At 50.6% G+C, this 26,754-nt stretch overlaps 1 protein-coding gene across 4 annotated transcripts in view; it reads right to left on the bottom strand.

Moving 5' to 3' along the window:
* Positions 1–21,123: 21,123 nt before the first annotated feature.
* COL6A3 (collagen type VI alpha 3 chain) overlaps positions 21,124–26,754 on the bottom strand; it is an 82,044-nt gene continuing 76,413 nt past the window's right edge. For all 4 annotated transcript variants that reach the window (XM_045558701.1, XM_045558698.1, XM_045558699.1 and 1 more), the window contains 2 exons: positions 22,689–22,853; positions 21,124–21,910 (listed from right to left, as the gene is read on the bottom strand). In XM_045558701.1, coding sequence (XP_045414657.1) covers positions 21,870–21,910; positions 22,689–22,853 — 206 coding nt within the window. In that variant the 3' untranslated portion in view covers positions 21,124–21,869. The remainder of the gene's footprint in view (positions 21,911–22,688; positions 22,854–26,754) is intronic.

Below are 26,754 nucleotides of genomic sequence, written 5' to 3'. Positions count from 1 at the left end.
CTCCGACACGCCCTTCTGTTCTCCCTCCTCCCCTGCGGTTACGAGCCCTTGCGATTACCTTAGGCCCAAAGGACAATCCAACATAATCTCTTTATGTCCTGGTGACCAAATTTAATTCCATCTGCAAACTAATTCATTCTCGCACTATAATGTAACATATTCAGAGATTCCAGGGATTCGAATATGAACATCTTGGTGGAGGGGCGACTATCTTATCCTCTAACACCAAGGGTGCAAAGCTCCCAAGTGACAGAGCTTGGATTCAAACCCAAGTATAGCTGCAAAGCTCAGGTTCACAGCCCTCTCATTCTCCTGCCTCTCCTCTGGTTGCCATGATGACTTTTCTGCACCCCCCCCCACCAATGGCTTCTTGAGACACTTTGAGCATCCCTACATCCAAAGCCTCCTAATTCTTCAAAGCTCAGCAAGACTTTCATCTCTGCCACAGAGCATTTCCTGAGTAAACTCTCCCAGTGAACATCAAAGCCACGGAGTCCAAATCCTCACCCACCCTCCCCTCTGAGTGTTTGTACAGTCTAGCCTTGGATGCGTCTGGGATGAGGAGCCAACCCCAGTGCTGCGTCATCCACCTTGTGTTCTACCATCCACACGTCTGGTTTTAAACCTTAGGGGTAAAGAGAGCAGGAATAATCTTTCCATAGGAAAGATTTTCAGATATGCAGAGGAAATGTCCAGTGACCTCTCACCCTCACATCTTCTTGTTGCTGGGTGGGAGATCTCTGCTTCCTCCCCACCACCCCGTGCCCACCACACTTTACCCACTGGCCCCCAAAAGACTGGTAATTCTTCAAGTGTGTTCTAATCACCTCCACGCAAATACCATATTTCTATAAACTTGTACAAGATCAAACAGCTTTTCAGTGGGTGTAACATAGGGTGAGTTAAATCTGTATTTATTTAGATTTAACTGATTTAACACTGATTAAAATTGTTAAGATATTTGCAACATGCTACGACTAGGGTATGATTCCTTTATCCTATATTGGGAAGTAGTTTATCTGTGGGATTTGGGGTGAGTGGACCCAAATAAAAGTATTTACACTCATGCCTATTAAATTGTCCTTTTGTAGATTCTGCTGCCTTCAGTCCAGGTGTCCTCACTGTCCCTCCCAGTTTCCTGCCATCTGTAAATGTGACAACAGTGACTTCTACATTTCTGTCCACGGCACTGATAAAAATGCTGGATGGTCTAAAAGAGGAGACAGAGTCCTGCGAAACAAGACCAAAAACCTTTGGGTTTCTGAGTCAATGATTCCTGTGGAGGCCACCGCCGGTTAGTAATCCGCCTAACGGTCCCAGCCTCCACCCAACGTTTCTCCAGTGCCCACAAGCAGATCATAAAAGCTTGTCAAGCGCCTTGATGAAGAACAGATGACACACTGTGCCAACCGCATTTCCCAGGCCGCTCCTGTCAACGGAGGAAGTGAGACGGGTGAGTCGTGGTGACTGTGCTCAGAGGAGTATTCCCCCGGATCTTGCACCGAGTGAAATGCAGTGGTAGGAACGACGTCAGACCAGGCAGCTCGTACAAAATCACAGCGATCTTCCCTGCAGTTGGGGAAAGACGCAGAATCGGAAGAGTAGGGTCGTCTTACCAGGACTGCCCTAGAGGTCTTTGCACACGGTCCTGAGCTTCCCGGATTCCTGTCAATGAACTGAACGTGGAGTCCGCTCCACCTGTCTCTGTGACTGACGGGGAGCTAACGCACTTGAGCTGTGAAAACCACGGACGTGCCCTCCCAGGCTATCCACGTGAAGCAGTCATGACATTGTCCACCTTTCATGGCCCCACCCTAGTGTCCTCCACCAGCTCAGGACCGCCGGACACCTGGGAGCAAGCCTCAGGGCAGCTCTAGTTGCAATAACTTTCTTAAAAATGCACCTACCACATAGGGACAGTTTGGAGGTTAAAGACAATTCGTATGACTGGGAACCATGACACTAATCCCAAGGGAATGTTAATTCTGCTTTTTTTAGTAGAACAAGTTTCATACTTCACAACTTGATTAGTATTTATGAAAGTGCTTAAGCCATAGCTCTACCATCTTTGGAATGAGTCATCCCAAGAAAGAAGTTAGCCAACGACATCAAAAGGATAGCTTTGATCACATACGCCTGTATGGGACGTTGCTTGGGACTGCAGGATGTCATACAGCATCACCCCTCGTCTCAAAAGGTTCTGTCTGGAGACCTCCTGCTTGCACGGTGGCACCGGCCAGCTGGGGCCACTTTAAAATCAAACAGGTGGTGGACACAGAGGACCAGGCTGTGTTTCCCTAACTTCCTGACTGAACACCGGGGAGGGACGTGTGCACAGCGTGGTGAGGAGCAAAGACCAGCGCCCCTCCCTCGCCAGGTGTGCGACCTTGACCTGCCTGCTGCGGGTCCCAGAGTTCAGCTGCCTCCTCTGCAGAGCGGGTGTGCTGTGCCCTCTTCACCACTGCGCCTCTGTCTGAGGTCTGTCCTGGGCGTTAAGGGAAATACCGTGTTAGAACTGCCTGCCCCAATGCCAGGCCGGACAGCAGGACTTTTCCTGACTGACCCCCCAGGAATTGTGGTTCTTGAGATGAATCACGGCTCATTCACACAAGACCAGCCTCCATAGCCGGGCACACGCCTTTGATCTCAAACTTAACATCCGTCATGGTGTCTGAGCCCGCAGCTGTTACACCCCCAGCAGATCTGTTCGTAGTTAAAATAAAATTTTATATAATGCATACGCACTTCAAAAAATGAACTGAGATTGTCTGGGTTTGCAATAACAAAATTTCCAAACCTAAGATAAAGAGGTCATTTAAAAGTGGAGTGGAGTGAAACCACTTAGTTTTGATTAAAGTTATTAATGTTAACATAAATTCACAGTAGCTTCCAGCTTCAATGTTAATATTTATAATACCTTTTTATAATGAGGAAATATAGTGTTATTTTTAAATCATCTAAGATTTAAAATAATATTAAATTAAGTTGAACTGCGCAGTTTATGAAGAACGTTTCATATGTGGTAGCTCAGTGAACCCCTTTTGCAAAGGAGAAAACTGAAACTTAGAGAGGTTAAGGAGTTTCCTCTGTGCTACACAGATTTTCCATACTCACGCTGAGGTTCAAACCCAACCTGTCTGACTCCAAAACCCCAGCCTTTCCCCTCTAGACCCCCTCTGTCACACCAAGTTGCTGCCAATGTCTAAACTCGCCTCTCGCCCCTTCCTTCCCTAATACTGAAAATGCCTCCCTGGGCCCACACCAGCGTTGTTTCCCTTTCTGGTTACCATCAACAGAGTCTGGGCACAGGGCAGGCTGGAGCTGGGATCTCCACCACACAGGCGGTCGGGTTAGGGAGAAATCAGACAAGACTGGGGGAAGCCGGGGAAGACACACGCCTGGTGTTCAGATGGGAAAACACATTTGGACACGTCCAGGCCGACGAGGCCTCCCAAAGAAGAGCCACCAGGCCAGAAGGGAGGTGGCTCGGCTGGTACCCAGGATGGGGGGCACTGACACTCTTCAACAACCTGGCTCAGGTGATCTGCAGACGGGGAAGTGAGACCCAGCACTCCTGGTGGGAGCAGGAGTCCGGCAGGGAGCAGGGCTCAGCCAGCAGGCTGGGGCTCAGGCTGCGCCCCAGTCCTGGGGTGAACAGCAGCCCCAGGCAGGAGGGACTGTCACACCACGCAGGTCACACTAGATGCTGGGGAAGCAGGACTTGGATATCCAGCAGAAGTATAGTTCAGGACCCCGCCAGCCGATGAGCCGAGGTTGCTGACATATCCCCTGCGTGGCATTAAGAATTATATGTCCATTTATCAGCCAGGATTCTTTCCGTTCCCACAAGATCCCAGGGGCTATGCCAGGTCGTCTCTACAACAGCAAGTGAAGAACCGCCCGGGCCCTGCCTGCAGGGAGACGCACAGGCTGGGGGAAGACATCCATGATGGGCAGAGGGAGCCTGGAGCTGCGATGAGGCAGATGAGTCACTCACCTTGGGCACAAAAGTTTAGGGGGCACCAAAAACTCAGTGATCAAGATAAGTAAAATTTTAATGCAATATTTTAAAAATCCAAAACAAATGCAACAAAATCTGAAAATATCAAAATAAAACATGACCTGGCAACAGAAAGGTTCAGGGAAGAAGCAAATATCACCTGTTTCCTATAATGAGAGGAGCACTCCTGTGACAAGTTCTCCCTTGCTGCTTTTACTGCACACGTATCTGCACAGCTGTGAATGTGGAAGGGGGGGATGGCTCTACCCTTAATCTGATCCTCCATCCAAGGTCAGATTTCAGTCAGCCTTTACCACTCACAAGTGTTCTCAGTTTTCTATTTTACTGGTTGGTGTTAAGTAGCAGTTGATACTTCAAACCCTGCAAACCTGTTACAACTACTGTCTTTGTTGCTCTCACTGTACGTCCAGCAAGGAAGCTCTGCTCAACGTCGTCCTCAAGTGCACAGGCTGCTGGAGCCAACTGCTACTCCTTCCTCAACTGCAAAGACAGGGAAAGGAATGGAAGGCCACCATACCCTGGCTCTTCCACCCCAAAGAGTGGCATGCCAGTCCCAAAGCAAGTTGCGTGTCCACCCCTGACATCCAGGAGGTAGGAAAGGCAGTTCTACTGTGGTCCAGAAGGAAATGATCAGTGGGACATTTGTGATCAGTCTAGTGACCATCACAGCCACCATCCTGCTACACCAGGACGATGAGAAGTTCTAGCTCCTCTGGCCACGATGGCGGGAGGGGGGTGCCAGACTTGCTATTGTACCAGCAAAGGGGAGGCACGCTGCTTGGGGAGGGGGGGCAGAGGAAGCTGGGCCGCCACAAATGATGAGCTGACCAGGACAGCAAAGCCCTCGGGCCGCCCGGTGCTCGCACAGTCCTGCCTGGCAGCCTCCAGAGAACACGCCCCCAGGTGATGGTCTCCCATTAGAATGTCATCTGGGTTTTTGTTTTGGTTTGGTTTTGGGTTTTTGAAATTAATATACCTTATTTTTTAGAGCAGTTTTAGGTTTACAGAAGAATCAAGCAGAAACCCAAGGAGGGTCTCCATCTACCCCCTTCCCCACCGGCCCCCACAGGGTTTCCCTGCTGGTAACATCTTCCATTTGTGTGGTCCACGTGTTCCCACTGATGAGCCAATATTGACACGTCACCATTCAATTTTTTAATAGTCAAAGTACATATTGCATTTCTCAATACATTTCAGTCAATGTTTACAGAGAAAAAACTTATAAAGTATGATGAACATGCCCAAAACTCTGTAAATCATTTCTAACCAAATGGCACGTGGTGAGAGTCTCTAGTTATGTTCTAAACAGATCATTACGACAGCCAAGCGGCAGGAGGACGTCTGAGAAAGCATGTCCAGTGCAGCTGCCATGGTGCTGAGTGCGTCACGCCACGCGGAGAAACCGTTCCGTGACAGCCATGTCAGTGGACATCAGGAAAGGGGGTCTTGAGCATTTCACATTTTAACATGATAGTTTGTCACTTATATGTGCATGTTTTACTGCATTGTGATTATATTGCAGGAAAATATTTCAGGGGGTTGTGTTGACATGGAACGCATCATATTTTCCCACTTAAAATAATGATGTATGTGTTAGAGGGGGTCATGAAAAAAATAATGATAAATAGGCTCCCAACTAACCTTTCCATTCAGAATATCTGATTTTCAGGAATGAATTGTTCATTTAAGTAAGACACGTGTTTAGTCCCCAAAGTGGCCAACCTAACTCGATGTAACTGACACCTTGCAATTGAGAATGTGTTGGCTTCCTCCCCAAGGAAGTCCCAGTCTTATAGGACACTGAGTCCAGCTGCAAGGCCAGGATCTCCATGTGGCCGGTGTTTTATAATAATCCCATCTCAGTATTCAGGAAACTATGCACTAAGGTAATTTAGTCTCCATCAACATACTTTATATAAAATCTGGAAGAAAAGAAGAGGATAACAAATAAAAACTAATTACAACATATAGCTAAATGCATGACATACAGGAAAAGATAGTGGCAAATGCTTCAGTCTCTGGTCATGAGGCCACAGCTGGTAGTTAGGGCTTCCCTCGTCCGCTATTCTGTGGTCCCTTTTCCTCTGCTTGGCACCTCAGCTGCTTGGTTTCCCGCCAGGAGGAGTGTGAGCCCTCGGTGGTCCTGCCTCTGTGACTTTGCAGTAGTCTTCAATTAACCTCAATCACTGTGCTTGGCAGTTTCCGGGAGCACAGTGGGAATCCAGTGGGCTCCAGCCATGCCCCTCGCCACCCCATTTGAAGCAAATCGCTTATTTACCCTGGAGGGTCAGGACCGATCACTTGGGCACCGGAGCCCGCTTCTTTGCCGGTTAGTTTAGCAAAGCATGGTCAAGTGGCACCAGTATTTCCTGTCTGATGAATGGAACCGTTGTCCTTAGGACACTAAAGTCTCTAACACGGAAGGTTTCAGAGTCATGGGAACGGGGAAAATAATCACAATTGGGTTATCAGGAGAAAGTCCGCCTCCCCTTCCATCTCGTCAGTCATGGAAGAACCAGCACCACCTGCTGTCTCTGGCTAAGAGAACCGGCGCAGGCTGAGGGTCGGGCCGCGCAGTGGGAAGGGGCAGCTCCGGAGCGGGTGCGAATCGAGTCCTCAGTAAGCTGATGTGCTACATGCAGCGGAAATTTGAGCAGTGATGTCAAAACGTCACTCACTGGGCACCAGGTCTATTCTGCACGGTCTCCAGTCAGCCGTGTTGGTTCCAGCCAGTCTCAGCCTTCAGCCAATTTTGTTGTAAACGAAGGGGATTGTATGATAACAAACTGTTTTATTCCCAGCTGTCCTGCAAGATAAACTCCAGAAACTTCACTAGTTACCAAATTCTCTAACCCTGTGAGGCACAGTTTCAATAGCATATAGCACGATTGTATAAAAATGTAAATTCTAGAGCTAATGTCAAACAACAGTGGATGAGACATTCCCAGTGAAGATACAAATGCTTACTGTCACACCATGATATGTACATACTAGGCAGTTTCATAAAATAGGAAAAATAAATAGCAGCTATAAATTTTGGAAATTAATACCAAATACTATTTACAGCAAAATGATATGATAGTATATGAACAAATGGTGCAGGGACAATCGATTGATAATTTGGGAAAAAATAAAATCCCTACCTTAAACCTCCTACCAAAATAAAATCCACATTTTAGATGTTTAAAATTAAAATTAAATAAAATTTAAATTTAAAAATACTAGAAGAAAATATGGTGAGCATTTTCTATGGTTTTCTATTTGTTTATGAGTAACAGGAAAAAATTCAAGCTATATATATATACATTAATATAAGCATAAAAGGTGAATTTATAGTAATTTATGATATTCTCTCATTGATCTTGTAGAGAAAGGCCAGATGTGGGACTAAAGTAAGACCCGGAATGCTCTGGGAAGTGAAGACAGCTCTGCTCTGCTCTTCTGTTTCCTTCTCTTCCCATCAGCCTCGTACTACCCCGTCCAGGGCTTTGCTGCATAGCTCTGGCTGCTCGTAAAGCTAACACGCAGCCTTACTCAACTGCTCAACCCTGCATGCTTCAACCAAATAAGGCGCTCTTCCAGACCCTAACAGAAAGAAAAGAAGACTAAACTCTGGAGTATTGGAATCAAGAAGCAAAAGACAAGTGGCACCAACGGCCACTTCTCCCATGCCCCACACCGAGGCAAGAGGTGGAAGTGCTCGTGGTCTGGGCGTCATGCCACAAGAGAGGCGTGGCTGAGGATGCAAAGTCACGCCATGGCGCTACTGCTGCTGTGTCCCGATATTTGACAGCCTCTCTTTCTCTCCACTAGCAGACCGCTTAGAGCTGGGGCTGGCCCATGGGTTCTTGGGCCCAAAGATGACCCGAGATGCTAAGAATCCTGGGTCCTCGGTTCACCCACTTGCAGTTTCCCTGGCAGCAGAACCTTCGTGAGCTGCGTCTCAATTTCAGTTTGCAATGGCCATGTCTGGGTCACAGCCCAAAATCTCTGAGTACCAGCCACCCCTAAAGCCCTGACTGCCTAAAGTGACAATTGAAACGCAGTTTGCTTCTAGTGATTAGCAGTTAACCTTTGGGTTTTGTTTTTTGCTGTGATTCATTGAGTCAATCTGGTTCCTTGAGCCCAAATTATTACGGGGGCAGGGTTGGGGACCAAGGGACCATCCTCAGAGAGGAGACACAGGACAGGGCAGGCATCACACTGCACCTGTTGCACTGCTTTTACCTGGAAGTAGAGTTGGCCTTTATAATCAAGGCAGCAGAGGTGAGCTTTGTAAGGGAAAAACATTAATAGATACGAGTTCAAAAAATTTAAAGCCACATAAATAAAAAGAAAATGATGTTTTTCAAAAATTCACAAAAATTCACAAAATTTGTGAAGGTTGTTAAATAAGTAAAGAAATCTTTAAAATAGAGTTGTAAATAGGCCAAAAGAAAAACAAAGAATGCAAGCTAGCAAAACAGACTTTCAGACTGTGATGAATGCAAAAGCAGCTGTGTGACTAAGGGCAAATACAAAACCTCTCTGAGTGGCTGGGTGAAGTGGCTCACACCTGTAATCCCAGCACTCTGGGAGGCCAAGGTGGGAGGAGTGCTTGAGGCCAGGAATTCAAGATCAGCCAGAGCAAGGGTGAGACCCTGTCTCTATTAAAAACAGAAAAATTAGCTGGGTGTCATATGTGGACCTCTAGTCCCAGCTCCTCAGGAGGCTGAGGCAGGAGGATCGCTTGAGCTCAGGAGTGTGAGGTTGCAGTGAGCCATCATGACGCCATTGCACTCTACCTGGGGCAACAGAACAAGACTATCTTGAAAAAAACAAAAACAAAAAAACCCTCTCTGAGCCTCTGTTGCCTTGTCCACAAAATGAAAAGCTCTTATCAGTTTGAGGAGTGTTAAATGTGACAACGTGAGCCAGGCAGGGAGCACAATCCCTGGCCCAGAAAAGCCATTAGTTATATGACTGTTAGTTTGGTGGGGTTTTTTAATTGTTTAGAATAAATTCAGTTTGTTTAAAATTTTAACTTCACTAGTAATTTAAAAAATCAAAATAATGCAACATCAATTCTCATACATCAAAGTAGTAAAGATTTACTAAAATGGACATGTCCTTGTGGGAAAGATGAGACATGTAAAAGCCCATGAGTAGGCGTGAAATTGGTGTAACTCTGGTGGGCAACTCGGTGATGTGCACCGAAAGACTTAAAAATGGGTGGTCTCGGACCCAGGTATTGCATTCCTTATTGATTGTTCTGAAATAAAAAGAGAACCAGGTAAACATCTGTTGACACGGTTACTTATTGCTATGTTGTGAAAAAGGAAAATTGACGTGGGTGTCCAAGAGAATGGCATGGTGTGACCGCAGCACATGCGTGTCTACGGAAGAGCAGGATTTGTTGAGTCCGTGCTGCAGAATCGTGATCAGTCACAAGAAACACAGTCGTGTCGTCTCGAAATGCTCTCCTGCCGCCACACTGGGTTCCTAGAGTCCACCCTGCGGGGGGCTCTGCCCAGGTCCGTCCTAACTGCGGACGATCCCAGCAGCCCTGGCTCCTCTTTGCTCTCCCACCCTCTGGGCAGCAGCACATGAGTCCCAGGCTTCAGCCGCCAGGGATCCTCCCAAATCACTGTCACCCAACTGACTCCCTTCCCGGCTCCCAACGTGTGTGCTAACCGCTTGCTGATGAACTCTTGCCCCGTAAGAACCTCAAAACCAGGACTCATTATTTTCTTGACCATTCCACTGCTGTCACGTGTTCCCCATCTCAGGAGTGGATCCACCGTGTGCCCAGACAGCTGGAGGCCATCGTCATGCAGCTCTCTCCGCACCAGCCGTGCCCAGCTGGCCCCGGGTCCACTCAGCGCCTGCTTCCCTGCCCTTCAGTCTCCCCACGTTCCAGCCCCCGGCCGCACCCTGAGCAGGGCTTCAGCCCCTGTCCCCCGGGCTGTCCCCTGGGCAGGAACCCAACAGGGCATTACAGCAGGAGGCAGAGAGCAGCCTGTCCCACTCCACTGAAGCACAGTCATTCCGATCATGCCCTCCGCCTGCCTGAATTGTTGGCCGTGCCCCTCCCTCTCGGCTGCCTTGAGCATCAACTCCCTCGCATGACAAGCAGGGCCCTTCAAGAGCTACTTGCTGGCTGTCAGCCCAGCCTCGTCTCCACGCCCAGGAGGGGCCAGCGATAGCAACGGTCGTGTCCCCTAAACACCCTCCTCTCCCCAGAGACCTCCAGCATTTGCACCTGCTCACGCACTCGCTAGGCAGGGACGTCTGTGTCACCCCGCCAGGACTTAGACATAGACTTAGATGTGCTTGTCCTCAACTCCCACTCTTCTCACTCACCTCTGCTCAGACAAATACCATCTTTTTACTTCCCTGTGCACCTGTCTCTAAATGCTGTTTAAGAGCGAGGACCTAGATTTTGCATTTGCTTATCCTCACTGCCCTTTGCCGTGCCCAGCTCACAGAGGGCCCCCCGACAGTGTGCACGCCTCCATCCAAGCTCTCGTCACGCCGCACAGCGGTTACTGTTTACACATGTGTTTCCCCCACTAGACCGAGTTCGTCCTTGTGGATGCAGAGTTCAGCAGAGCAACACCACCCAGCACAGTGCCCTGCTTGCTAACCACGCACCAGAGTAGTCATTAGACATCAGAGCTCACACAGCCGTGCACGCTGGCACGGCTGCGCTCAGATCTGCTGGGATTTCACAACCACCAGATCCGATGACGACCGCACAGGCCAATTCCCAAGGCCAGCTTGAGAACGAGGCCCTGGCCTGCAGCTTTACTCCCAGACACTGCTTCCTTCAGGTTCTTCAGTTGTGGGCATGTCTTCCACATGTGACTCATGTTGCAGCTCGGCCTCCTCTTTCCCTGTGCCCCTGACTCCAGTGGCACATCGAGGACAGAGTCTGAGGGGCTCTGAGACAGAGTGGCAGTGGCTGCTTTGGCTGCCAATACATTTCCTGTTTCATTCTGCCCACTTTGCAGTTTTCTGGTGGGAAAAGTGAGGACCCCTGGCCCTGGGAGGTCAGGGAGACTGCAAGAGGGAGTGACCCCAAGAGACTCGGCGCTGGTGCCATTTCTCTGTAAACCAACCATTAACTTGGGTGGCGTTTGAGGAACAACTTCTGCCAAACAAGGGAGTCAGCAGAGTTCCAGCGAGACCCGCACGCAGCGCCTGTCTGCACGGAAGAGGAGCAGGCCCGGCAGAGAAGCCTGCGGAACTGCACCGGCTATTTTTAGCCCTCTCTGCCACGCTGGCTGGGCTCTCCCGCCGCTGCCGGCAATGCGTTCCGTGTGTGCAGGCTGGAATGCCGCGGCTGAAACGCGTCCAGTGGCAGAGCGCACTTCCTTAAAAGGCAGGGGAAAGTCAGCTACATGGCAGCAGGGACAGCAGCAAGGAGCCCAGCAGGGGACCGATTTCCAATCTAGAGAGCTCTGCGGGGACAAGGGAACTAACCAGAACCCACCCACGACATGCTCCAAGTGAAAATGGATTTTTGTTCTCAAGCTCAGATAAGGACAGTGTTTGAGCCGACGGTTGTGTTGCATTCTGGTCATCCGAGGAAAGACGATCCTTGTGTGATTCATTTGTGGCAGGGGCCCTAGAGCCACTCGTATAAATTCCCTTCAGACATTTACTTTACAAATCAAAGCTGTTTGGCCACTTGGTTACGGCCTGATGTTGAACAGACCCAGCCTCGGCTCGAGCTTTCCCAGGGCAACCTCACAGAGACGGTTTTCTGAATATATTCTAAAATGGAACAGAACAGAATTAGAATATATTCTAATTCGGGGTCTTTATTCTGAATAATATTAACCGTGTACAAATTGTTGTTTCTGGAAACGGTTCGTATTTTTGTAACTGCGAGTAGCATTGATTCCCGTAATGAGGTGGGAAATTCATCAAACCATCGTGCACAGATAAGGGCAAGACAGACGCAGACAGAGACGGTTCTGCAGTCCTTGCGCAGCCCTGACCTCATGTGCCACCACCGTGCTGTCTCCAGTCGTCATCGCAGGTCACAGCACTGGACCTGCCCTGGCTAGGGGAGGCCCCAGAAAGCGAAGGGGGTGGGGGATTCGGGGTGGGCTGGGGTGCTGGGCGCAGAACACCCACGTCCACATCTAGAGATGGGCAGAGTCCGTGTCCAGCGGAGGCAGCTGGCTTGACAGTCACGTAAGGACGTGGTTTTCCCGGCCCACAGTGAGGGAACCCCATAGACACTAAATGTCATTAAGCCTCATCAGTTCAAGTGCTCCCCTTGTACAAAGACTATGGAGTTTTGTTTCTGTTGTTGTGCTTTTTCTTTGGAAAAACTCAAGATAATTAGGAAGAATAAAGCTTACACCACTGGGCAAACTGCAGACCATTTGTTAGATGGCGCCAGTCACTGTGTGTCGTGGGCGCGCACACGTATGCAGGCCCAGGAGTGGACACGGCCAGCCTGGGTCCCCGCAAGAGGCTCGAGTGCAGCGGCTGAAACGTGTCCTCAGCTTCCTGGACCTCCCCCAGGGAGGGGCTTGCTGATCTAAGGAATCCCGTTCTCCTAGCCGGCCTCTGCTTAGGGAAGACCAGGGATCGTTTGTCACCAACGTAGTGCAAGGGGACATCCACAGGGGAGCTTTGCAGGACTTGCTCTCACCCCTGAGAGAACCACAGGAAGAGGTGGTCTTCCCTGTTCCTTTAAATGTCTCCGTGTCTGAATGAGACCCTCCCGTCTCCAGTCTGAGGGCAGATGCCAGGCTGCAAACAGCCCAGAGAGACGGGAAGCCTGTCCTTGTCCTGCTCACCCTGTGGCTGCATTCAACACAGCTGACCACTCATTTTCCTGAAACAGCTTCTCTTCCTGCTGTCGTGATACCTTCCTCTCCCGGGTCCCTTCTTATTTCTCCAAAGGCTCCTTCTCAGCCTCTTTTGCGGAGTCTGTCTTCTCTGCCGGGCCTCCAGCTGCCGGCGCAGAGTCTGCTGCTAACTCTTTCCTCATCGACACTCTCAGCTAGGGACTCTCTTGCAACACAGCTGGAAACACCCCACATTCCAGAGCTGCTGCAGGCAGAGCCCCAGTCCCTCCTCTGAGCTTCCATCGCCTTCCTCCTGTCCCCACCTGAAAGTCCAAAGGGCACCCTGAATTCCAATGCACGTAACAGAAGTTTTGCTCATACCACCCCATCCTCAGAAAGAAACAAGTGGCAAACCCAAACCCTCCGTGCTTCAACCTTGCAGTGGGTTCTGTCGTCTTCAGGTAAAGTCCACAGGTCGCTTCCCGTGGCTGAAAGGCTGATGTACCCTGACCGGGCCATTCTCTCTCTGACTTCAACTCCCGAAATGTCCTGCTCACTCGTTTTGCTCCAGCCACAGGGTCCTCTCGCTCTTTCTCAAACAAGTTAGACCCATTTCTACCTGGGACCTTTGACCAAGCTCTTCTCTCGATCTAGAATCTTCTCCCTTCAGGTCTTCCCAGGGCCAGCTCCCTCTTGCCTTTTGGATTTAAGTTTATAAATCAGCTTTTCAGAAAGGCTGGTCTTCAACACCCAGTAGCTCACCGGGCAGTCCCTGCTGCGGTGATGCGTCCTCGTTCAGGATTCTGCATGTTTGCCGCCACCTCCCTGGCCCTGTGAGCTACGTGAGAGCAAGGAACATGTGTCTTTCACCACTGTATCCCCGGTGCCTTGTATGAAACTAAGCACATGTCAGTTGCTCAGCAAGTGGTTGTTGAATATGTGATTAAATGTATGAATATCTACCAATTTGGGCTCTAGGTTGCAAGTGACAGAAACTTACTCTGGTTAACACATGCAGAAACTTATACTATCAGAAGGATATTGAGTAGCTTACAGCAACAGTGGGAAGACTAGGGTCAGTTCCAAAAACAGACAGAAACCAGAGAGCTGAGCCAAAATTCACATCACAGATGCGTCACAGGCTCCATCGCTCTGGCTGGAGCCCCTGAACCCCTGGACCCCTGGACGCTAGGGAGGTCCTTTACCAAGTTTGCTGATCCATAGCTGGCCCGGTGCTGGGCACGCAAGGGCCATGGAAAGACCTCAGAACACGTGCTCAACCCATGAACCTCCTCCCTTCTGTCCACGAGGGCAATCAGGGGTGGACAGTGTGGCCTCTACTGTCACCCTCGCTAGACAGCCCTCTCATCAACTCACCTTTGCCTCCACTGCAATTCCTGTAGGTTCATGTCCAGACTGGCTGGTTTATGCCACACCCCGGCCCACCTCTGAGCCCACCTGCACCCAGGGCGGAAGGTTCCAGGTGTGCTGACAGCCCCCACCTCACTGGCACAACTCTCTGCTTCTTTAGTAAGTGTGTGCAGGGCGGCCCGGGATTGCTGAGATCTAACGTCCCCAGGTTAACCCCAACCAAAGAGAGACACGAGTCAATAGGGAAATGCCCAGTTCCTCGGGGGGTCCCCAGTGAACCTCAGATGCCCACGATGCCACGTGCTTGTGGTAGCACTGCTCCTGCTGCCTTGCTCACCTCCCTGCCTTGCTCCTCGGTTGTCTCGTTTTTGCTTCCCACGTACCGTCCCAGGCAACCTACAGCCAACGCTTGGGCAGGGTCTGCTTTTGAGGGATTCAGAACAAGACTGGTTACAAATGACCTGTTAATTTTTTAAATTAGAACTTCTATAAACACAGCTGCTTTAATCTGACTCTTCAAGAACAAACGCTCTTTCCTGGGCATATAGGCTCCGCCAATTACTTTTGATTTCACTATTTCTGTTTCTAGCACCTCCTGGAAAATTCATGCCAATAATTGAAATTCATCATTCTCTTGAAATCAGAAGCATGGCTAGTTCCTCTGCAGATGCCCAAATGCCTTCTATTAGGTGACTGTTTGCAACAGCCGCGTGAGGGTTTGCACAGACGCCTCTGACTTAGGCCAGGGAAACACTGTAGGTTTTCCAGGCCGAGTGACGCTTGGGAGGTGTCCCCATTATGCACAGACTGCTCCCCATCACCACCTCCGAGTGTCTGCAGGCTGCCACTGGGTGTTCAAATGCTACTTCTTTGGTATTTTGCTCCTCAGCAGTTTTATGCCACCATGTGTGCTGCCGAATCAGGGATAACATGGAAAGGGGTCCCTGATCTGGCTCCACACAGGCCCCCGGGACCCCGAAAGGGTGGTCTAACTCTGGAGCACAAGACTCCAAGCAAACAGGAAGACCCCCCAGAATCCGACAGCCCCCACAGTGGCTCACCGCCAGTGTTCAGCTCCCCGGGCAGGCGGGGACACAGGCAGCATCAAAGCTCGGCCCAGCAAACTAGCCGGGGAGGGGCAGGGCAGAGGGCAGCGCCTGGACTGCGGCCCAAGGCTCGGCACCACGGCAGCCCCCCAACTTCTCCGGAAGCCACACCCTGGTATCTGGAACCCCGACAGCCTGGCTCTTGAAGGACAGCTAGGTCCAGCTGGAAATCTGACAACCAGGGGAACTTGGCAGGAAAATACTAACCATCCCCTAAAAATGAGTCACCAGGGTTGGGGGGAGGAATTTCAAATGCATTTGAGGGTTTATAATACTGGCTTCCTACAAAAGCCTGGCCCCTATTCACACGTATCGTGATCTCTTTTTAATTATGTGGAAAATTGTAAAGAGGGAGCAGAAGGCAGAAATCGCTTGTATTCAAAGCTCCAGCAAAGATGCTGATGAAAGCACAGAGACGTGCTAAGGGTTGAGTCCAAACAGATGTCCCATGACCAGGCCTCGGAGCCCAAGCAGGCTGCACTCAGCCCAGGCCACCTCCCGCACAAGCCCTAAACACGTGCCAGAGCCTCCAGCCCTCCAAGTCCTGCCCGGAGCCAGAGCAGCTCAGGCTAAGGAAGGAGAGCCACGGAGGGTCTTGGGGAGGGTCCTGGGGAAGGTGTGCTCTGCTCTGGGAGAAGACACGGGGCTCAGATCCCACTTCCAGGAAACAGAAGCCTCTGGAGGATGACAGTGAGGGTCCAGGAGGAACCAATATGACCTTGAACCTCTGAGAGAGCTTCAGGGTCATGATAACTTGCTCAGATGCTCCATTCGGACATAGCTGGGTGAACTAGACCACTCTGATCCTCTGTTTCATCGTCTGTAAAACTAGGATAATGACTGCTACCGAACGGCGCCCCCTGAGATAGGTGTGAAGCACCTAGTACAGCGCCTGACCCACAACGGCTCCCAGATACAGGTGAATTGTGTTCATTAAGGTCACACTAGCTGCTTGAACAGCCTAAGTCCTCAATGCTTTACCCCAATAGAAATTTACTTCTTGCTCAAAAAATCCAAAACAGTTGCTCTTTGTTGGCAAGGCACCTTACACACGACCAGGCTGGAGGCTGCCTCAGAGACAGCTGAGTGGACATTAGGGTCAGGGACACACCAGGGTTCAAGGAAGGATGCAGAGTCCTCAGCATGGTCTGGCAAAGGATGGGTCTTGGAAGGAGAAATGCACAAGCTATCAAGGGGTCGGGAGTCCTGCAACTCAGACCATGCTTTGCCGAACCCTAATTTGGGACAGATGATCTGACAAAGGATTTTGTTTTATTTGCTTTGTGGAAATAAATGGGAAAACCTGCCCCTCCACTGCCTGAGAGCCTTGCTTTCCCCTGAGTTGGCCAGCGTGCAGCCAGCCCAACCAGCCGCTCACCTAGACTTCTGTCACCTCCTGCCCTCCCGACGCAGGTGACCCCGTGGGTGTGATTGTCCCAGCAGCCTCACACAGCCCAGGGACAGCGCAGAGAAGCAGTGTGTGGATGGGTGGACCAAACCTGCGGTGGCGAGGTGGGCGTGCTGGCAACAGGACGGGAGGGGAGTCCGGCCTCCGGAGCAGGTGGAAGTGAGTCCTCCAGAGACGGGCCCCAGCCCAGCTCCTCTGGAACAGGCCTGGAGCAGACCCTCCAGGTAAGTTACAAATAATGGTGTCCCATTGTGCCCCCTGGGCTGGCCAGTCCCCAGGCTCCAGAGCCTGCCCGTGTGAGCACCCACAAGTCTTTGCCAAGAACATTCTCCTACACCACAGCAGGGCCCTTGCCAGGATGTGTGTGAGCCAAGAGAGCCGGAACATTACCTGTGCAGAGGCAGCCCGTGGCAGGTGGGAGCAGGTGTGTGACTACCCCAGCTCCCTCCCGCTCTGCGGGGCTCTGAGGCACACGTGCCACAGGGGCTCCCAGAGTCTCCCTGCGGGACTCAGGCTGCAGCCACCCACAGTGGGCACTAGTGACACACCTTCCAACAGCAGCCTTCTCCTCCACGTGTCACTCCCACTGCCCGGCCACTCAGAGTTTCCTTCACCTCCCAAATAAACTGCAGCCTTAGTCCCAGGGGCTGCTTCTGGGGGAACCCTAATAGTGAAACCAACCGTGTCACGATGCTCACTTCATGTCCATGAACCAACAGGGGGATCCCTGGAGAAATGCAGGGCTCAGCCCATCCCTAGGGGAGCTGGGCCCAGAGCTCTCTGCTCCCCAAGTTCCTGGCACCTGGTGCACCCCACTTTCCCTGGGTTGACCACCATGGGCCGCAGCTCCTAGCACGTTGAACTGAGTACACCACGGTCACTGCTGAGATGGACGAGGGACAGGGGAGAAGGCCATCGTGGCCTCGAGGGGGTAAAACGTGCTTCTGAAAGGGGCTGTGCTCCCCCCTCACCTCTCGAGGGACAAGGGAGGGGCGTTCAGCTGATCCTTCCCCGTACGCCAGGGGCCCTACAGCCCGAAGAGAAACACCTGAAGCTGGGGCGGGTCTGACTCATTCCTTCCCGCCACCGCCGAGTCCAGGGCTGAGACCAGCTCTCAGCTGACCGGGTGCCTGACCGCCGGTCCTGCGGGCGGCTGAGCAGAAAGAGGGGGGCCAGCTGGTGTGACGAGGCCGTGTGAGTTTCCTGCAGATTAGGTCGAGCTAACTTTGTTGCACCCCCAAGAGGGTCGTCTCCTGGGTAAAGGAGCCAGGACCGAGAGCCTAGGGGGGCGCTTCCATCACAGGAGGCTGCGGGAGGGAGCAGGAGATTCGCTAACAGCCGCAGGCTCCTGCAGAGAACCATATATGCCCGAGAGAGTGGGCAGAGGGAACCTGCCCCAGACGGGAGCCCAGGGCAGGACGGGCGAAGAGTGAGCAGCAGCAACCGATGGGAAGTCCGCTCAGACCTCCCCTGGGAGCCCAGGCAGAGCCGCGGCAGACCCCCGCCTGCGGGGCAGGGAGGGAGGCTGGGGGGGCAGGCAGAGGACCTCTCCACGCAAACCCCACCGGAGCCGTGGGTCAGCCTGCACTGGGGTGAAGAATGGAGAAGCTCTGAACTGGATCCGAGATTTAAACTCTGCCATGGACAGGACCAGCCTCAAGATCCAAGAGTGATGGTTTCAGTAGCTGAAAATGACTAGGCAGTGACAGAATTCAGCCGGGCTCCCCTCACTGCAGCTGCTGCCTAGGGCTGGTGGTAGGTCAGCAGGGCACGGTGGGAAGCGGTCTGGGAAATGCGGAGACTGTCACTGAACTGTGCCACCCACCAAAAGATGTGTCGAAGCTCCAACCCCAGTACCTCAGGATGAGACCCTATTTGGAAATAGGCTCGTTGCAGATGTAATTAGTTAAGACGGGGGCACACTGGAGTCCAGTGTGGCTGATGTCCATATAAGATGGCCACGTGAGGACAGACACTCAGGGAGAAGCCACGTGACGGCAGAGGCAGAGCCTGGTGGGACGGGCAGTGAGCCAAGGAATGCGAGGGCTGCGGCATCCCCCAGAGGCAGGAAGCACAAGGAAGGATTCTCCCCTGTGCTTTCAGAGGGAGCGTGGTTTGGCAACACCTTGGATTTGGACTTCCAGCCTCCAGAACTGTAAGAGAATTAGTTTCCGTTGTTTTAAACCACCCAGTCTGGGGTGCTTTATTAGGGCAGCTCTGGCAAGCTCGCACAGACTGTTCCGTGTCTGACACCCCCCGCCACGCCAGAGAGCCCCCTGCGCCCACCAGCAGCACGTCTTTGCTGCAGTGGATGAACTCGCTGGGAAGCTCGTGTTTGTGTGGGTGGGCTGCTCCTGCTCAGCTGGGGACTCTGAGCTGGGGGTCCGTGCGAAAGTTCCCAGGTGCATATTCCCTGTCCTGTCTGAATATCCATTTGAGGGGAACTTGGGACCATCACTGGGCTCTTTGTGGGTCCGCTGAGCTGGCCTTATGCTAAAAAGGGGCTTCCGAGATGGGGAGCGGTGGGCATGGCCCAGAGGTGGAAGGGCTGTCAGAGCAGGGATGGTGTACTCTTTCGTCCCTCTCCCAGAGCGGTGACAGAGAGAGGCATCCCCTGGGACTTCTGGAGGCCATGTGACCAGACATGGTCTAGGGACTCAGAGCTCAAGAGGAGTCCCCAAAGCTCTGCAGTTCCCCTGAAGCCACCCTGAGGTTCCACTGGGCCCTCCCAATCCCAATAAGATGCAGGTAAACTCAAACCCCCAAGGTCATAGATGTGAAAGTCCCCACAAATTCCAGGCAGAGGTGTCCGGCCTCATCACCTCTCACTTCTCCCAGGTGACCCTGCATGAGGCTCAGCTCCCCCTCCAGTTTCCATGAAGATGCACTTGCTCCGAGCACTCTGAGAATCTAGAGAGTTCCCTCCAGGATCAGGATGGGCACCCCAGGGAGTGGTCCTATGACAGCTCCATCTCCTCTCACCCCTCCAGCCCTACACACCCTCCGCCTCCCCCCTCCCCTCCCAATAGACCAACTGGCAAGGTCACCCCCTGCCCTTACGTAAGATAGTTCTGGGCCGGGCGCGGTGGCTCACGCCTGTAATCCTAGCACTCCGGGAGGCCGAGGCGGGTGGATCACTCGAGGTCAGGAGTTCGAGACCAGCCTGAGCGAGACCCCGTCTCTACTAAAAATAGAAAGAAATAGGCCGGGCGCGGTGGCTCACGCCTGTAATCCTAGCTCTGGGAGGCCGAGGCGGGTGGATCGCTCGAGGTCAGGAGTTCGAGACCAGCCTGAGCAAGAGTGAGACCCCGTCTCTACTAAAAATAGAAAGAAATTATCTGGCCAACTAAAAATATATATACAAAAAAAAAAAAAAAAAAAAATTAGCCGGGCATGGTGGCTCATGCCTGTAGTCCCAGCTACTCGGGAGGCTGAGGCAGTAGGATCGCTTAAGCCCAGGAGTCTGAGGTTGCTGTGAGCTAGGCTGATGCCACGGCACTCACTCTAGCCCGGGCAACAAAGTGAGACTCTGTCTCAAAAAAAAAAAAATAAATAAAAAAAAATAAAAATAAAAATAGAAAGAAATTATCTGGACAACTAAAAATCTATATACAAAAAATTAGCCGGGCATGGTGGCACATGCCTGTAGTCCCAGCTACTCGGGAGGCTGAGGCAGGAGGATCGCTGAAGCCCAGGAGTTTGAGGGTGCTGTGAGCTAGGCTGACGCCACGGCACTCACTCTAGCCCGGGCAACAGAGCAAGACTCTGTCTCAAAAAAAAAAAAAAAGATAGTTCTGCTCACACCCAAGGGCCCTGTAATTCTACCTTCAGCACTTTTCAGGGTATGTGTTATTTTGTTAAATAAATTCAGTTTGCTTCCTAAATGGAATTCAGGTGACATTTGAATATGGATTTTTTGATCTCTTGTGTTATTTCTGAAGACAAAAGAAAAAGGTCTTTAAGGGGAAAAGACCAAAAACTGACCTCATACTCTGTCTCTAAGACTCCAGGAAAGGGGCAGGGAGTCCTGGGGACACATCCCACCCCCAGCCGCAGCGGGTGGGAGCGAAGCAATGCTCAGGGCAAGGACCACTGCAGGGAGGAGGGCAGGGGGGAGGCTGAAGCTCTGCGGGCAGCCGAGAGGCAGGGGAGATGGAAGCCAGCCTGGCCCTTCTGACCAGCAAGACTCCAGGGCCCAGGGCAAGGAGCAAGCACCCTCCCCGGCCGTGGCGTGTAGCGTGTGGGGGAATCCTCAGGGGAGGGCGGTTTGCCTCCGCCCAGTCCCTGCAGCGCTGGCTGGGGGAGCTCTCTCGCCCCCTCCACTGGGTGCCCAGACCATGAGCCAGAGCCAGGCCAAGTCCCCAGCCTGGGGGCTCCTGACAACCCGAGCTACGGAAGCAAGACGGCCAAGAACGCCAAACCCACACCACTTTCAATAGACTTTATTAAAAAGTTTCTTTGTATAAATTTCCTAAAAGTTTTAAAATTAAAATTAATTCCCCACCCCGCACAAAAAAAAAAAAAAACCCACAACATTAGAGGAATGCCAAAAATATTCTCTATTACGACTTTCTTTTAATTCTTTAATTAAGGCATTGGTCCCAACGGTGCACATAGAGCAAAGGATTTGGCTTCTTTCTAACTACATCATTTGTTAGAGGCTTCAGAAAAAGAAAATTAGCTTGAACACTAATCCAGGAGATTAGGGGAGAATGAAAAAGTGAAGTCTTGCTTCTCCACTACACACGGGCTTTCCGTCTAAAGTCATGCTTAACTAAGAGGAGGAAAAAAATGAACCAAGCGAAAGGATACAGAGTAGCCGTGACATCTGGATTATTTTCTAGACTTTACATTTGCCTAAAACAGGCACAACACAGAACTCCAGAGGGAAGTTGAATGTAGGGGAATGTTCACATCAACACCAGCAGTGGGTAACTAGTACACGACGTTCCAGGTGTACGACAGAACTGCCGGGAGACGCGACGCTGGGTCCACAGACACAGTTAGCACCATATCGACAGGGCGTGCAGCAGAAGGTTCCTCCCAGCTCGAGTGTAAGTCAAAGCGTGTAATGGTACCGTGCAAGGGAACCTACACCGGAGCTTCTACAGAGACGACTTGGCAACGGCTGACTCCTTCTTCTTCAAGAGGTATATGTCACTGGCGAGCCACACTTAGGTTCCGATGGCACTCAGGACTTCAGGCTTGGCGGGCACTGGGCCATGAGAGGTGGGTGGGCGGGGTGAGGGGCCGGCAGAGAGGAGGAGGAGAAGAAAAGCCATGTTACTGAGCAGAAAGGACCCTGTATTCACCATGACATGATCCCACCACCTCTGGTTTTCATCAACTCTCTCACTCTTCTGCTCAGTACCGTCAATAGCTCCTGGTGGCCCCCTGGGCCCGGGGCTGGGGCTGCCTGTGGGGTCTGAGTCCGCCCTCTCGCCCTGCAGCGTCCCCCAGGCCTCTGTGCAAACTGCACCCTCCCCGTCCTGGGGCTGAACCCAGGCTTCGCTCTAAGCTTTTATTTCGTTGCCAATCAAGTTTCCCAATATACGGAGATAGTGGATGGCCCCAGTGTCGACATTATTATTTATAGGAAGCAAAATTATTTAAATATGAATATGTAGGGGTTATTTATCTTTGATGCTGTCTATAATTGTTCATTACATTATTTTCCCAGTAATCGTGTTTGGTGCAGTATTTTATGAGTAACAGGGACTTAGTAACATTTCTGAAGAATGACAAATAGTTGCCATGTGTTTCTTCACTCGCAAAAATACAAGGATACAAGTATGTTTTTAGGAAATAAAATGATAATCCAAAAAATAATTTTATGTGTTTTGTTTGAACATCTTTCTTATCAGAGGATGTAATTTATCTTCTTTTTCATATATATCATAATCATTGCAATTCAAATATTTTCCAAAGGTGACTTATTGACCTGAATTTCTTCTTGTTTGCAGAAGCCAGAGACACGGAGAAGACCCACTTACCAGGAGCGCAAACCTTTTCACATTCTTTCTGTGACTCGAAGTTGTTTTCGTTTCCACCGCAGCCTCCGTACCAGAACCTGGCGCAGCTTTTGGTCTTTGGGTCGTAGTACCATTTCAGTACAAAGTCCCTGCAAGTCCCTCCTTCTTTCGGCAACTTACATATATCTTTAGTAATAAGATGAGAAAAGAGCATTAGTTAGGATGTGCCTGTTTGCTACTCTGCTCCCGACGCCAGGGGCCAACGTGTGACCGCAGCGCTGCCTCAGACAGAAGAGAGTTTCCAGGTGGAAATGGCCTCAAACTCCCTGAGCCTGTTTCCTCACCATCTTACGGACAGAAAGTCACTTACGGCTTTGCGAGGGATAGATGAAATGATATCCATGAGAGGACGGTCATAAACTGTCCCATTTTCATGGAATTCCAAACATCAGCCAGCATCCTCGGATAATTTAAAATGAAATGAATCGTTTTTTCCCTTTTTCAATCACTGGCCATTCATCTCTAATCCCTTCAATGCTAAATAGTCAAAGAAGAAACTGAATTTTAAAACCTTGAGAGTTTTCTATTCTTAGGCCAAATGGCAATTAAATTCTGTCAGAATATAGTTCAAAAATAAGGCTCTCCCTTTTACTACAAGCCAAGTACATTGAAAATTAAAGGTAAAGTGTAAAAGAAAAATTCCTTATAAATGTGTATGTGTGAGTCCACACACGTGTGCGTGTGTGTATATGTGTGTATGTGTGTATGTATGTGTGTATATGTGTGTATGTGTATATGTGTGTATATGTATGTGTGTGCGTGTGTGTATGTGCATCTGTGTGTGTATGTGTGTGCGTGTAGTGTGTGCATGTGTGTGTATGTGTGTCTGTGTGTGTGCATGTGTGTATGTGTGTATGTGCATCTGTGTGTGTATGTATATGTGTGTATGTGTGTATATGTATGTATGTACGTGTGTGTATGTGTGTGCATGTATGTGTGTGCATGTGTGTGTGTCTGTGTGTGCGTGCATGTATGTGCATCTGTGTGCGTGTGTGTGTATGTGTGTATGTATGTGTGTATGTGTATATGTGTGTATATGTATGTGTGTGCGTGTGTGTCTGTGTGTGTGCGTGCATGTGTGTCTGTGTGTGTGTGCATCTGTGTGTGCATGTGTGTGTGTGCGTGTGTAGCCTGTGCCTTCATGACCTGCCAAATTAAACAAGTAAGTAAAGAGAAGAGCTAGCGCTGATGTAAAACGCACAACCCCACAAATGTCACATAGCAAAGCTGTTTTGAAGACAGAGACGCATTCTTTTTCCAGTTAAGGAAGTTAGTGTTTGAATGCACACTTCTGATGTAGCCCAGCTGCAAAGGAAAGCTGAGGTCCCCTCGACGCCCGGAGAGAAAAGTTTACAGTTCGTACACAGCAAGACTTCTGTTTACAGAGTTTTCTGGCAAACTCCAGGTTATTGCTGAGAAAGAGAAGCATTGATGTCAACCGTTATCTATCTGTAAGTTTGAAAATGTAAAACAAAACCTTAAGCCTTCTCTGTACAATACCTCCCGGAGCCAGTGATGGGTGTGTTTACATGAGGAGCTACAGGGCTGAAGTGCCTGGCTCTCCCACAAAAGGCGACATCCCCACTGACCTTTCCCCCAGCTAGGCAGGCTGCTTGCTGAGCATCTGCCGTTCAGGTGAATGTCAAAAAGGACGAGGAAAACCTAAGTCTTCAGGTCAATAATCAAAGCGTGGGTCACCCACAAGGGAGCAGACTCAAAGGCACATAGGAATTGATCCAAGACATTTCCTGGCTGCTGTGGGGGAGCTGTCACCCAAGCGTAGGGCTGGTGTCCCCACGACTACAACATCTCCTAGTTGCAGGCCCTCTCGGGACCCAGAAAGCCAGCAGCACCACTGAGAGCCTTGGACGACCCAAGGAAGCCAGGATAAAATGCTGACAATTCACAAAACAACCTTCTTTCTCTTAAATGTGCCAATGAGTGGAGGGAAATGCCGGCTGTCAAGGGATGTCCTGCAGGGAACCGAGCAAAGCGAGACTATTTCACCCTCCAAGAGTACTCCTCGTCCACCAGAGGGTTTCCAGTTGGCCTAAGGCCCAGGTGAATGGCCGCCTGGTCCCTTCTTCTTTCCTTCCCAGAGCATCTCCTAAGTGGCCCCCATTTGTCCCATTTCATTTGTTCCAAGCGTACCTGAGTCCTGGCCGTCTGTGCTTAGCTATTCAGTTCCCACCCCCTGGGCTCTGCTGACCCCTCGTGAGAAACCTGCCCAGATCCAGGCCCCAGCGTGTGCACAGCCCCGGGCAGGGCCTCTGCCCACCTCCTGTGCTGCTCACGCTCACTCCCAGCGCCCAGGCCCCGCTCTCGCCGCTCTGCCCTTATTCCAGCAGGAATCACCTCCAGGATTCTGCACGGTTACCAGCGGAACACAAGGACAGTGTCACTGTGGGCACACAGATACTCGCAAAACCAAGAGAAATACAGGAATGAGGGCCCCACACTATTCAAAGACAAAAATTTGGGATTCTTCATTTTTAAAGCATGAAAACGGGAGATTTTATGTTCCAGCTTTAAATGCCACATCATCTAGACTCTGAGACCCAACACTTTGGACGCTCCTAAGCTGTGTCTACATGTTCTAAAGCAACTGCTGTACCACAAAAATAGATACATACATGCACAAGTAAACACACAAATAAAATGTCCTGCAGTGCAAGGGAGACGGCTGGCCCTCACTGAATTTAACCTGGATGTTTCCCTAGAACAATGAACCTTTGGACATGATAGTTGTTTGTGTTTTCCCTCTAAAACGTTTGCCCCTTTGGGCACAACCGGGAGGGAGGCAGAGTCCTCTCTGTCCAAGAGGAGTGTTGGCTGCACATTCATGAATTTGCTCGTCCTTGTTACTGAGAATGTAGTGGGAGCCTGAAAGACAGTAAGGACTGAAAATTACCAATACCCATTCCTGCTTTTTGCCTAGAACAATAATGCAAATAAGTTTCATTTTAAAAGAGAGGTGAAGGCTGCCTGATTCGGACCAGCATCCGGTGAAGCTTCCTGTCTGTCGACCACTGGGTACCAGAGTGTCCAAGCGCAGGAGAAGAAACTGAGGCAGGAACAATGTCAGGATAAAATGCTGTTGAAACCCTGCCTGTGCACAGAAGCCACAGGGCCCAACCTAGGGCGTGTAAACAACAAACACCCAACAGTGGAGAAATGCAAGGCACCCGAAGAAGCACAGTCCGTCTTAACAAAGATGTGTGTGCACACAAGCACACACACACTAGTGCATGCACCTGCCCACATGTGACAGTCATAGAAAAAATCAGGAAGGATACACATGGGGTCACTAACAGCAGCCATCAATGCTGTGACAGTGGGAATCACATATTCTTATATTTTCCTGTATGTCCTGAATTCTTTATACTGAATAGCTATTAATTTTATAATCAGGAAAAAAGAAAATAGTTTTTGAAACAGAAAACACGTTGATTGGAAAATCTTGCCACGTTTCATAGTCTGAACTTTCCCTCATGTTTGAAGGCATTTTTAAAGGCTCCAGCTCTGACGTTTTCAAAACCAGCAAGTTGTCACCATGTACGCGCTTCCTCGAGCAGAATGTAGTTGAGGGGCGGGAGGTGCTCATGCCGCCATTGTAAACATGTTCCTCGGCAGTTTCATGGTCTCAAAACCAAGAAGACTTAGTGACCTCAGGACTCCACGTTGTGGGTACGGTACAAAGTGCTTCCAAACCTCAGGCCGGGTGTGATTTGCCTCAATGAGAAAACTCTCCGGCATCCACATTTGGAGCCTTGGTTGGTTCCAAAGGTACCAAGGAAACTTAACTGAATTTTTAACTTTATTTTTAAATGTAGCCATGGTTAAGTTTCAGATCCTTTACTCCTTCAGACCTCGACACACAGACTTTTATATTTTAAGACTTCATGATGGCCGGGCGCAGTGGCTCACGCCTGTAATCCCGGCACTCTGGGAGGCCGAGGCGGGTGGATCGCTCGAGGTCAGGAGTTTGAGACCAGCCTGAGCAAGAGTGAGACCCCATCTCTACCAA

Source organism: Lemur catta, chromosome 8, assembly GCF_020740605.2.
Source record: "Lemur catta isolate mLemCat1 chromosome 8, mLemCat1.pri, whole genome shotgun sequence".
NCBI lineage: Eukaryota > Metazoa > Chordata > Mammalia > Primates > Lemuridae > Lemur > Lemur catta.
Note: the sequence above shows the minus strand (reverse complement) of the source record. Positions and strands in the feature narration are given on the sequence as shown.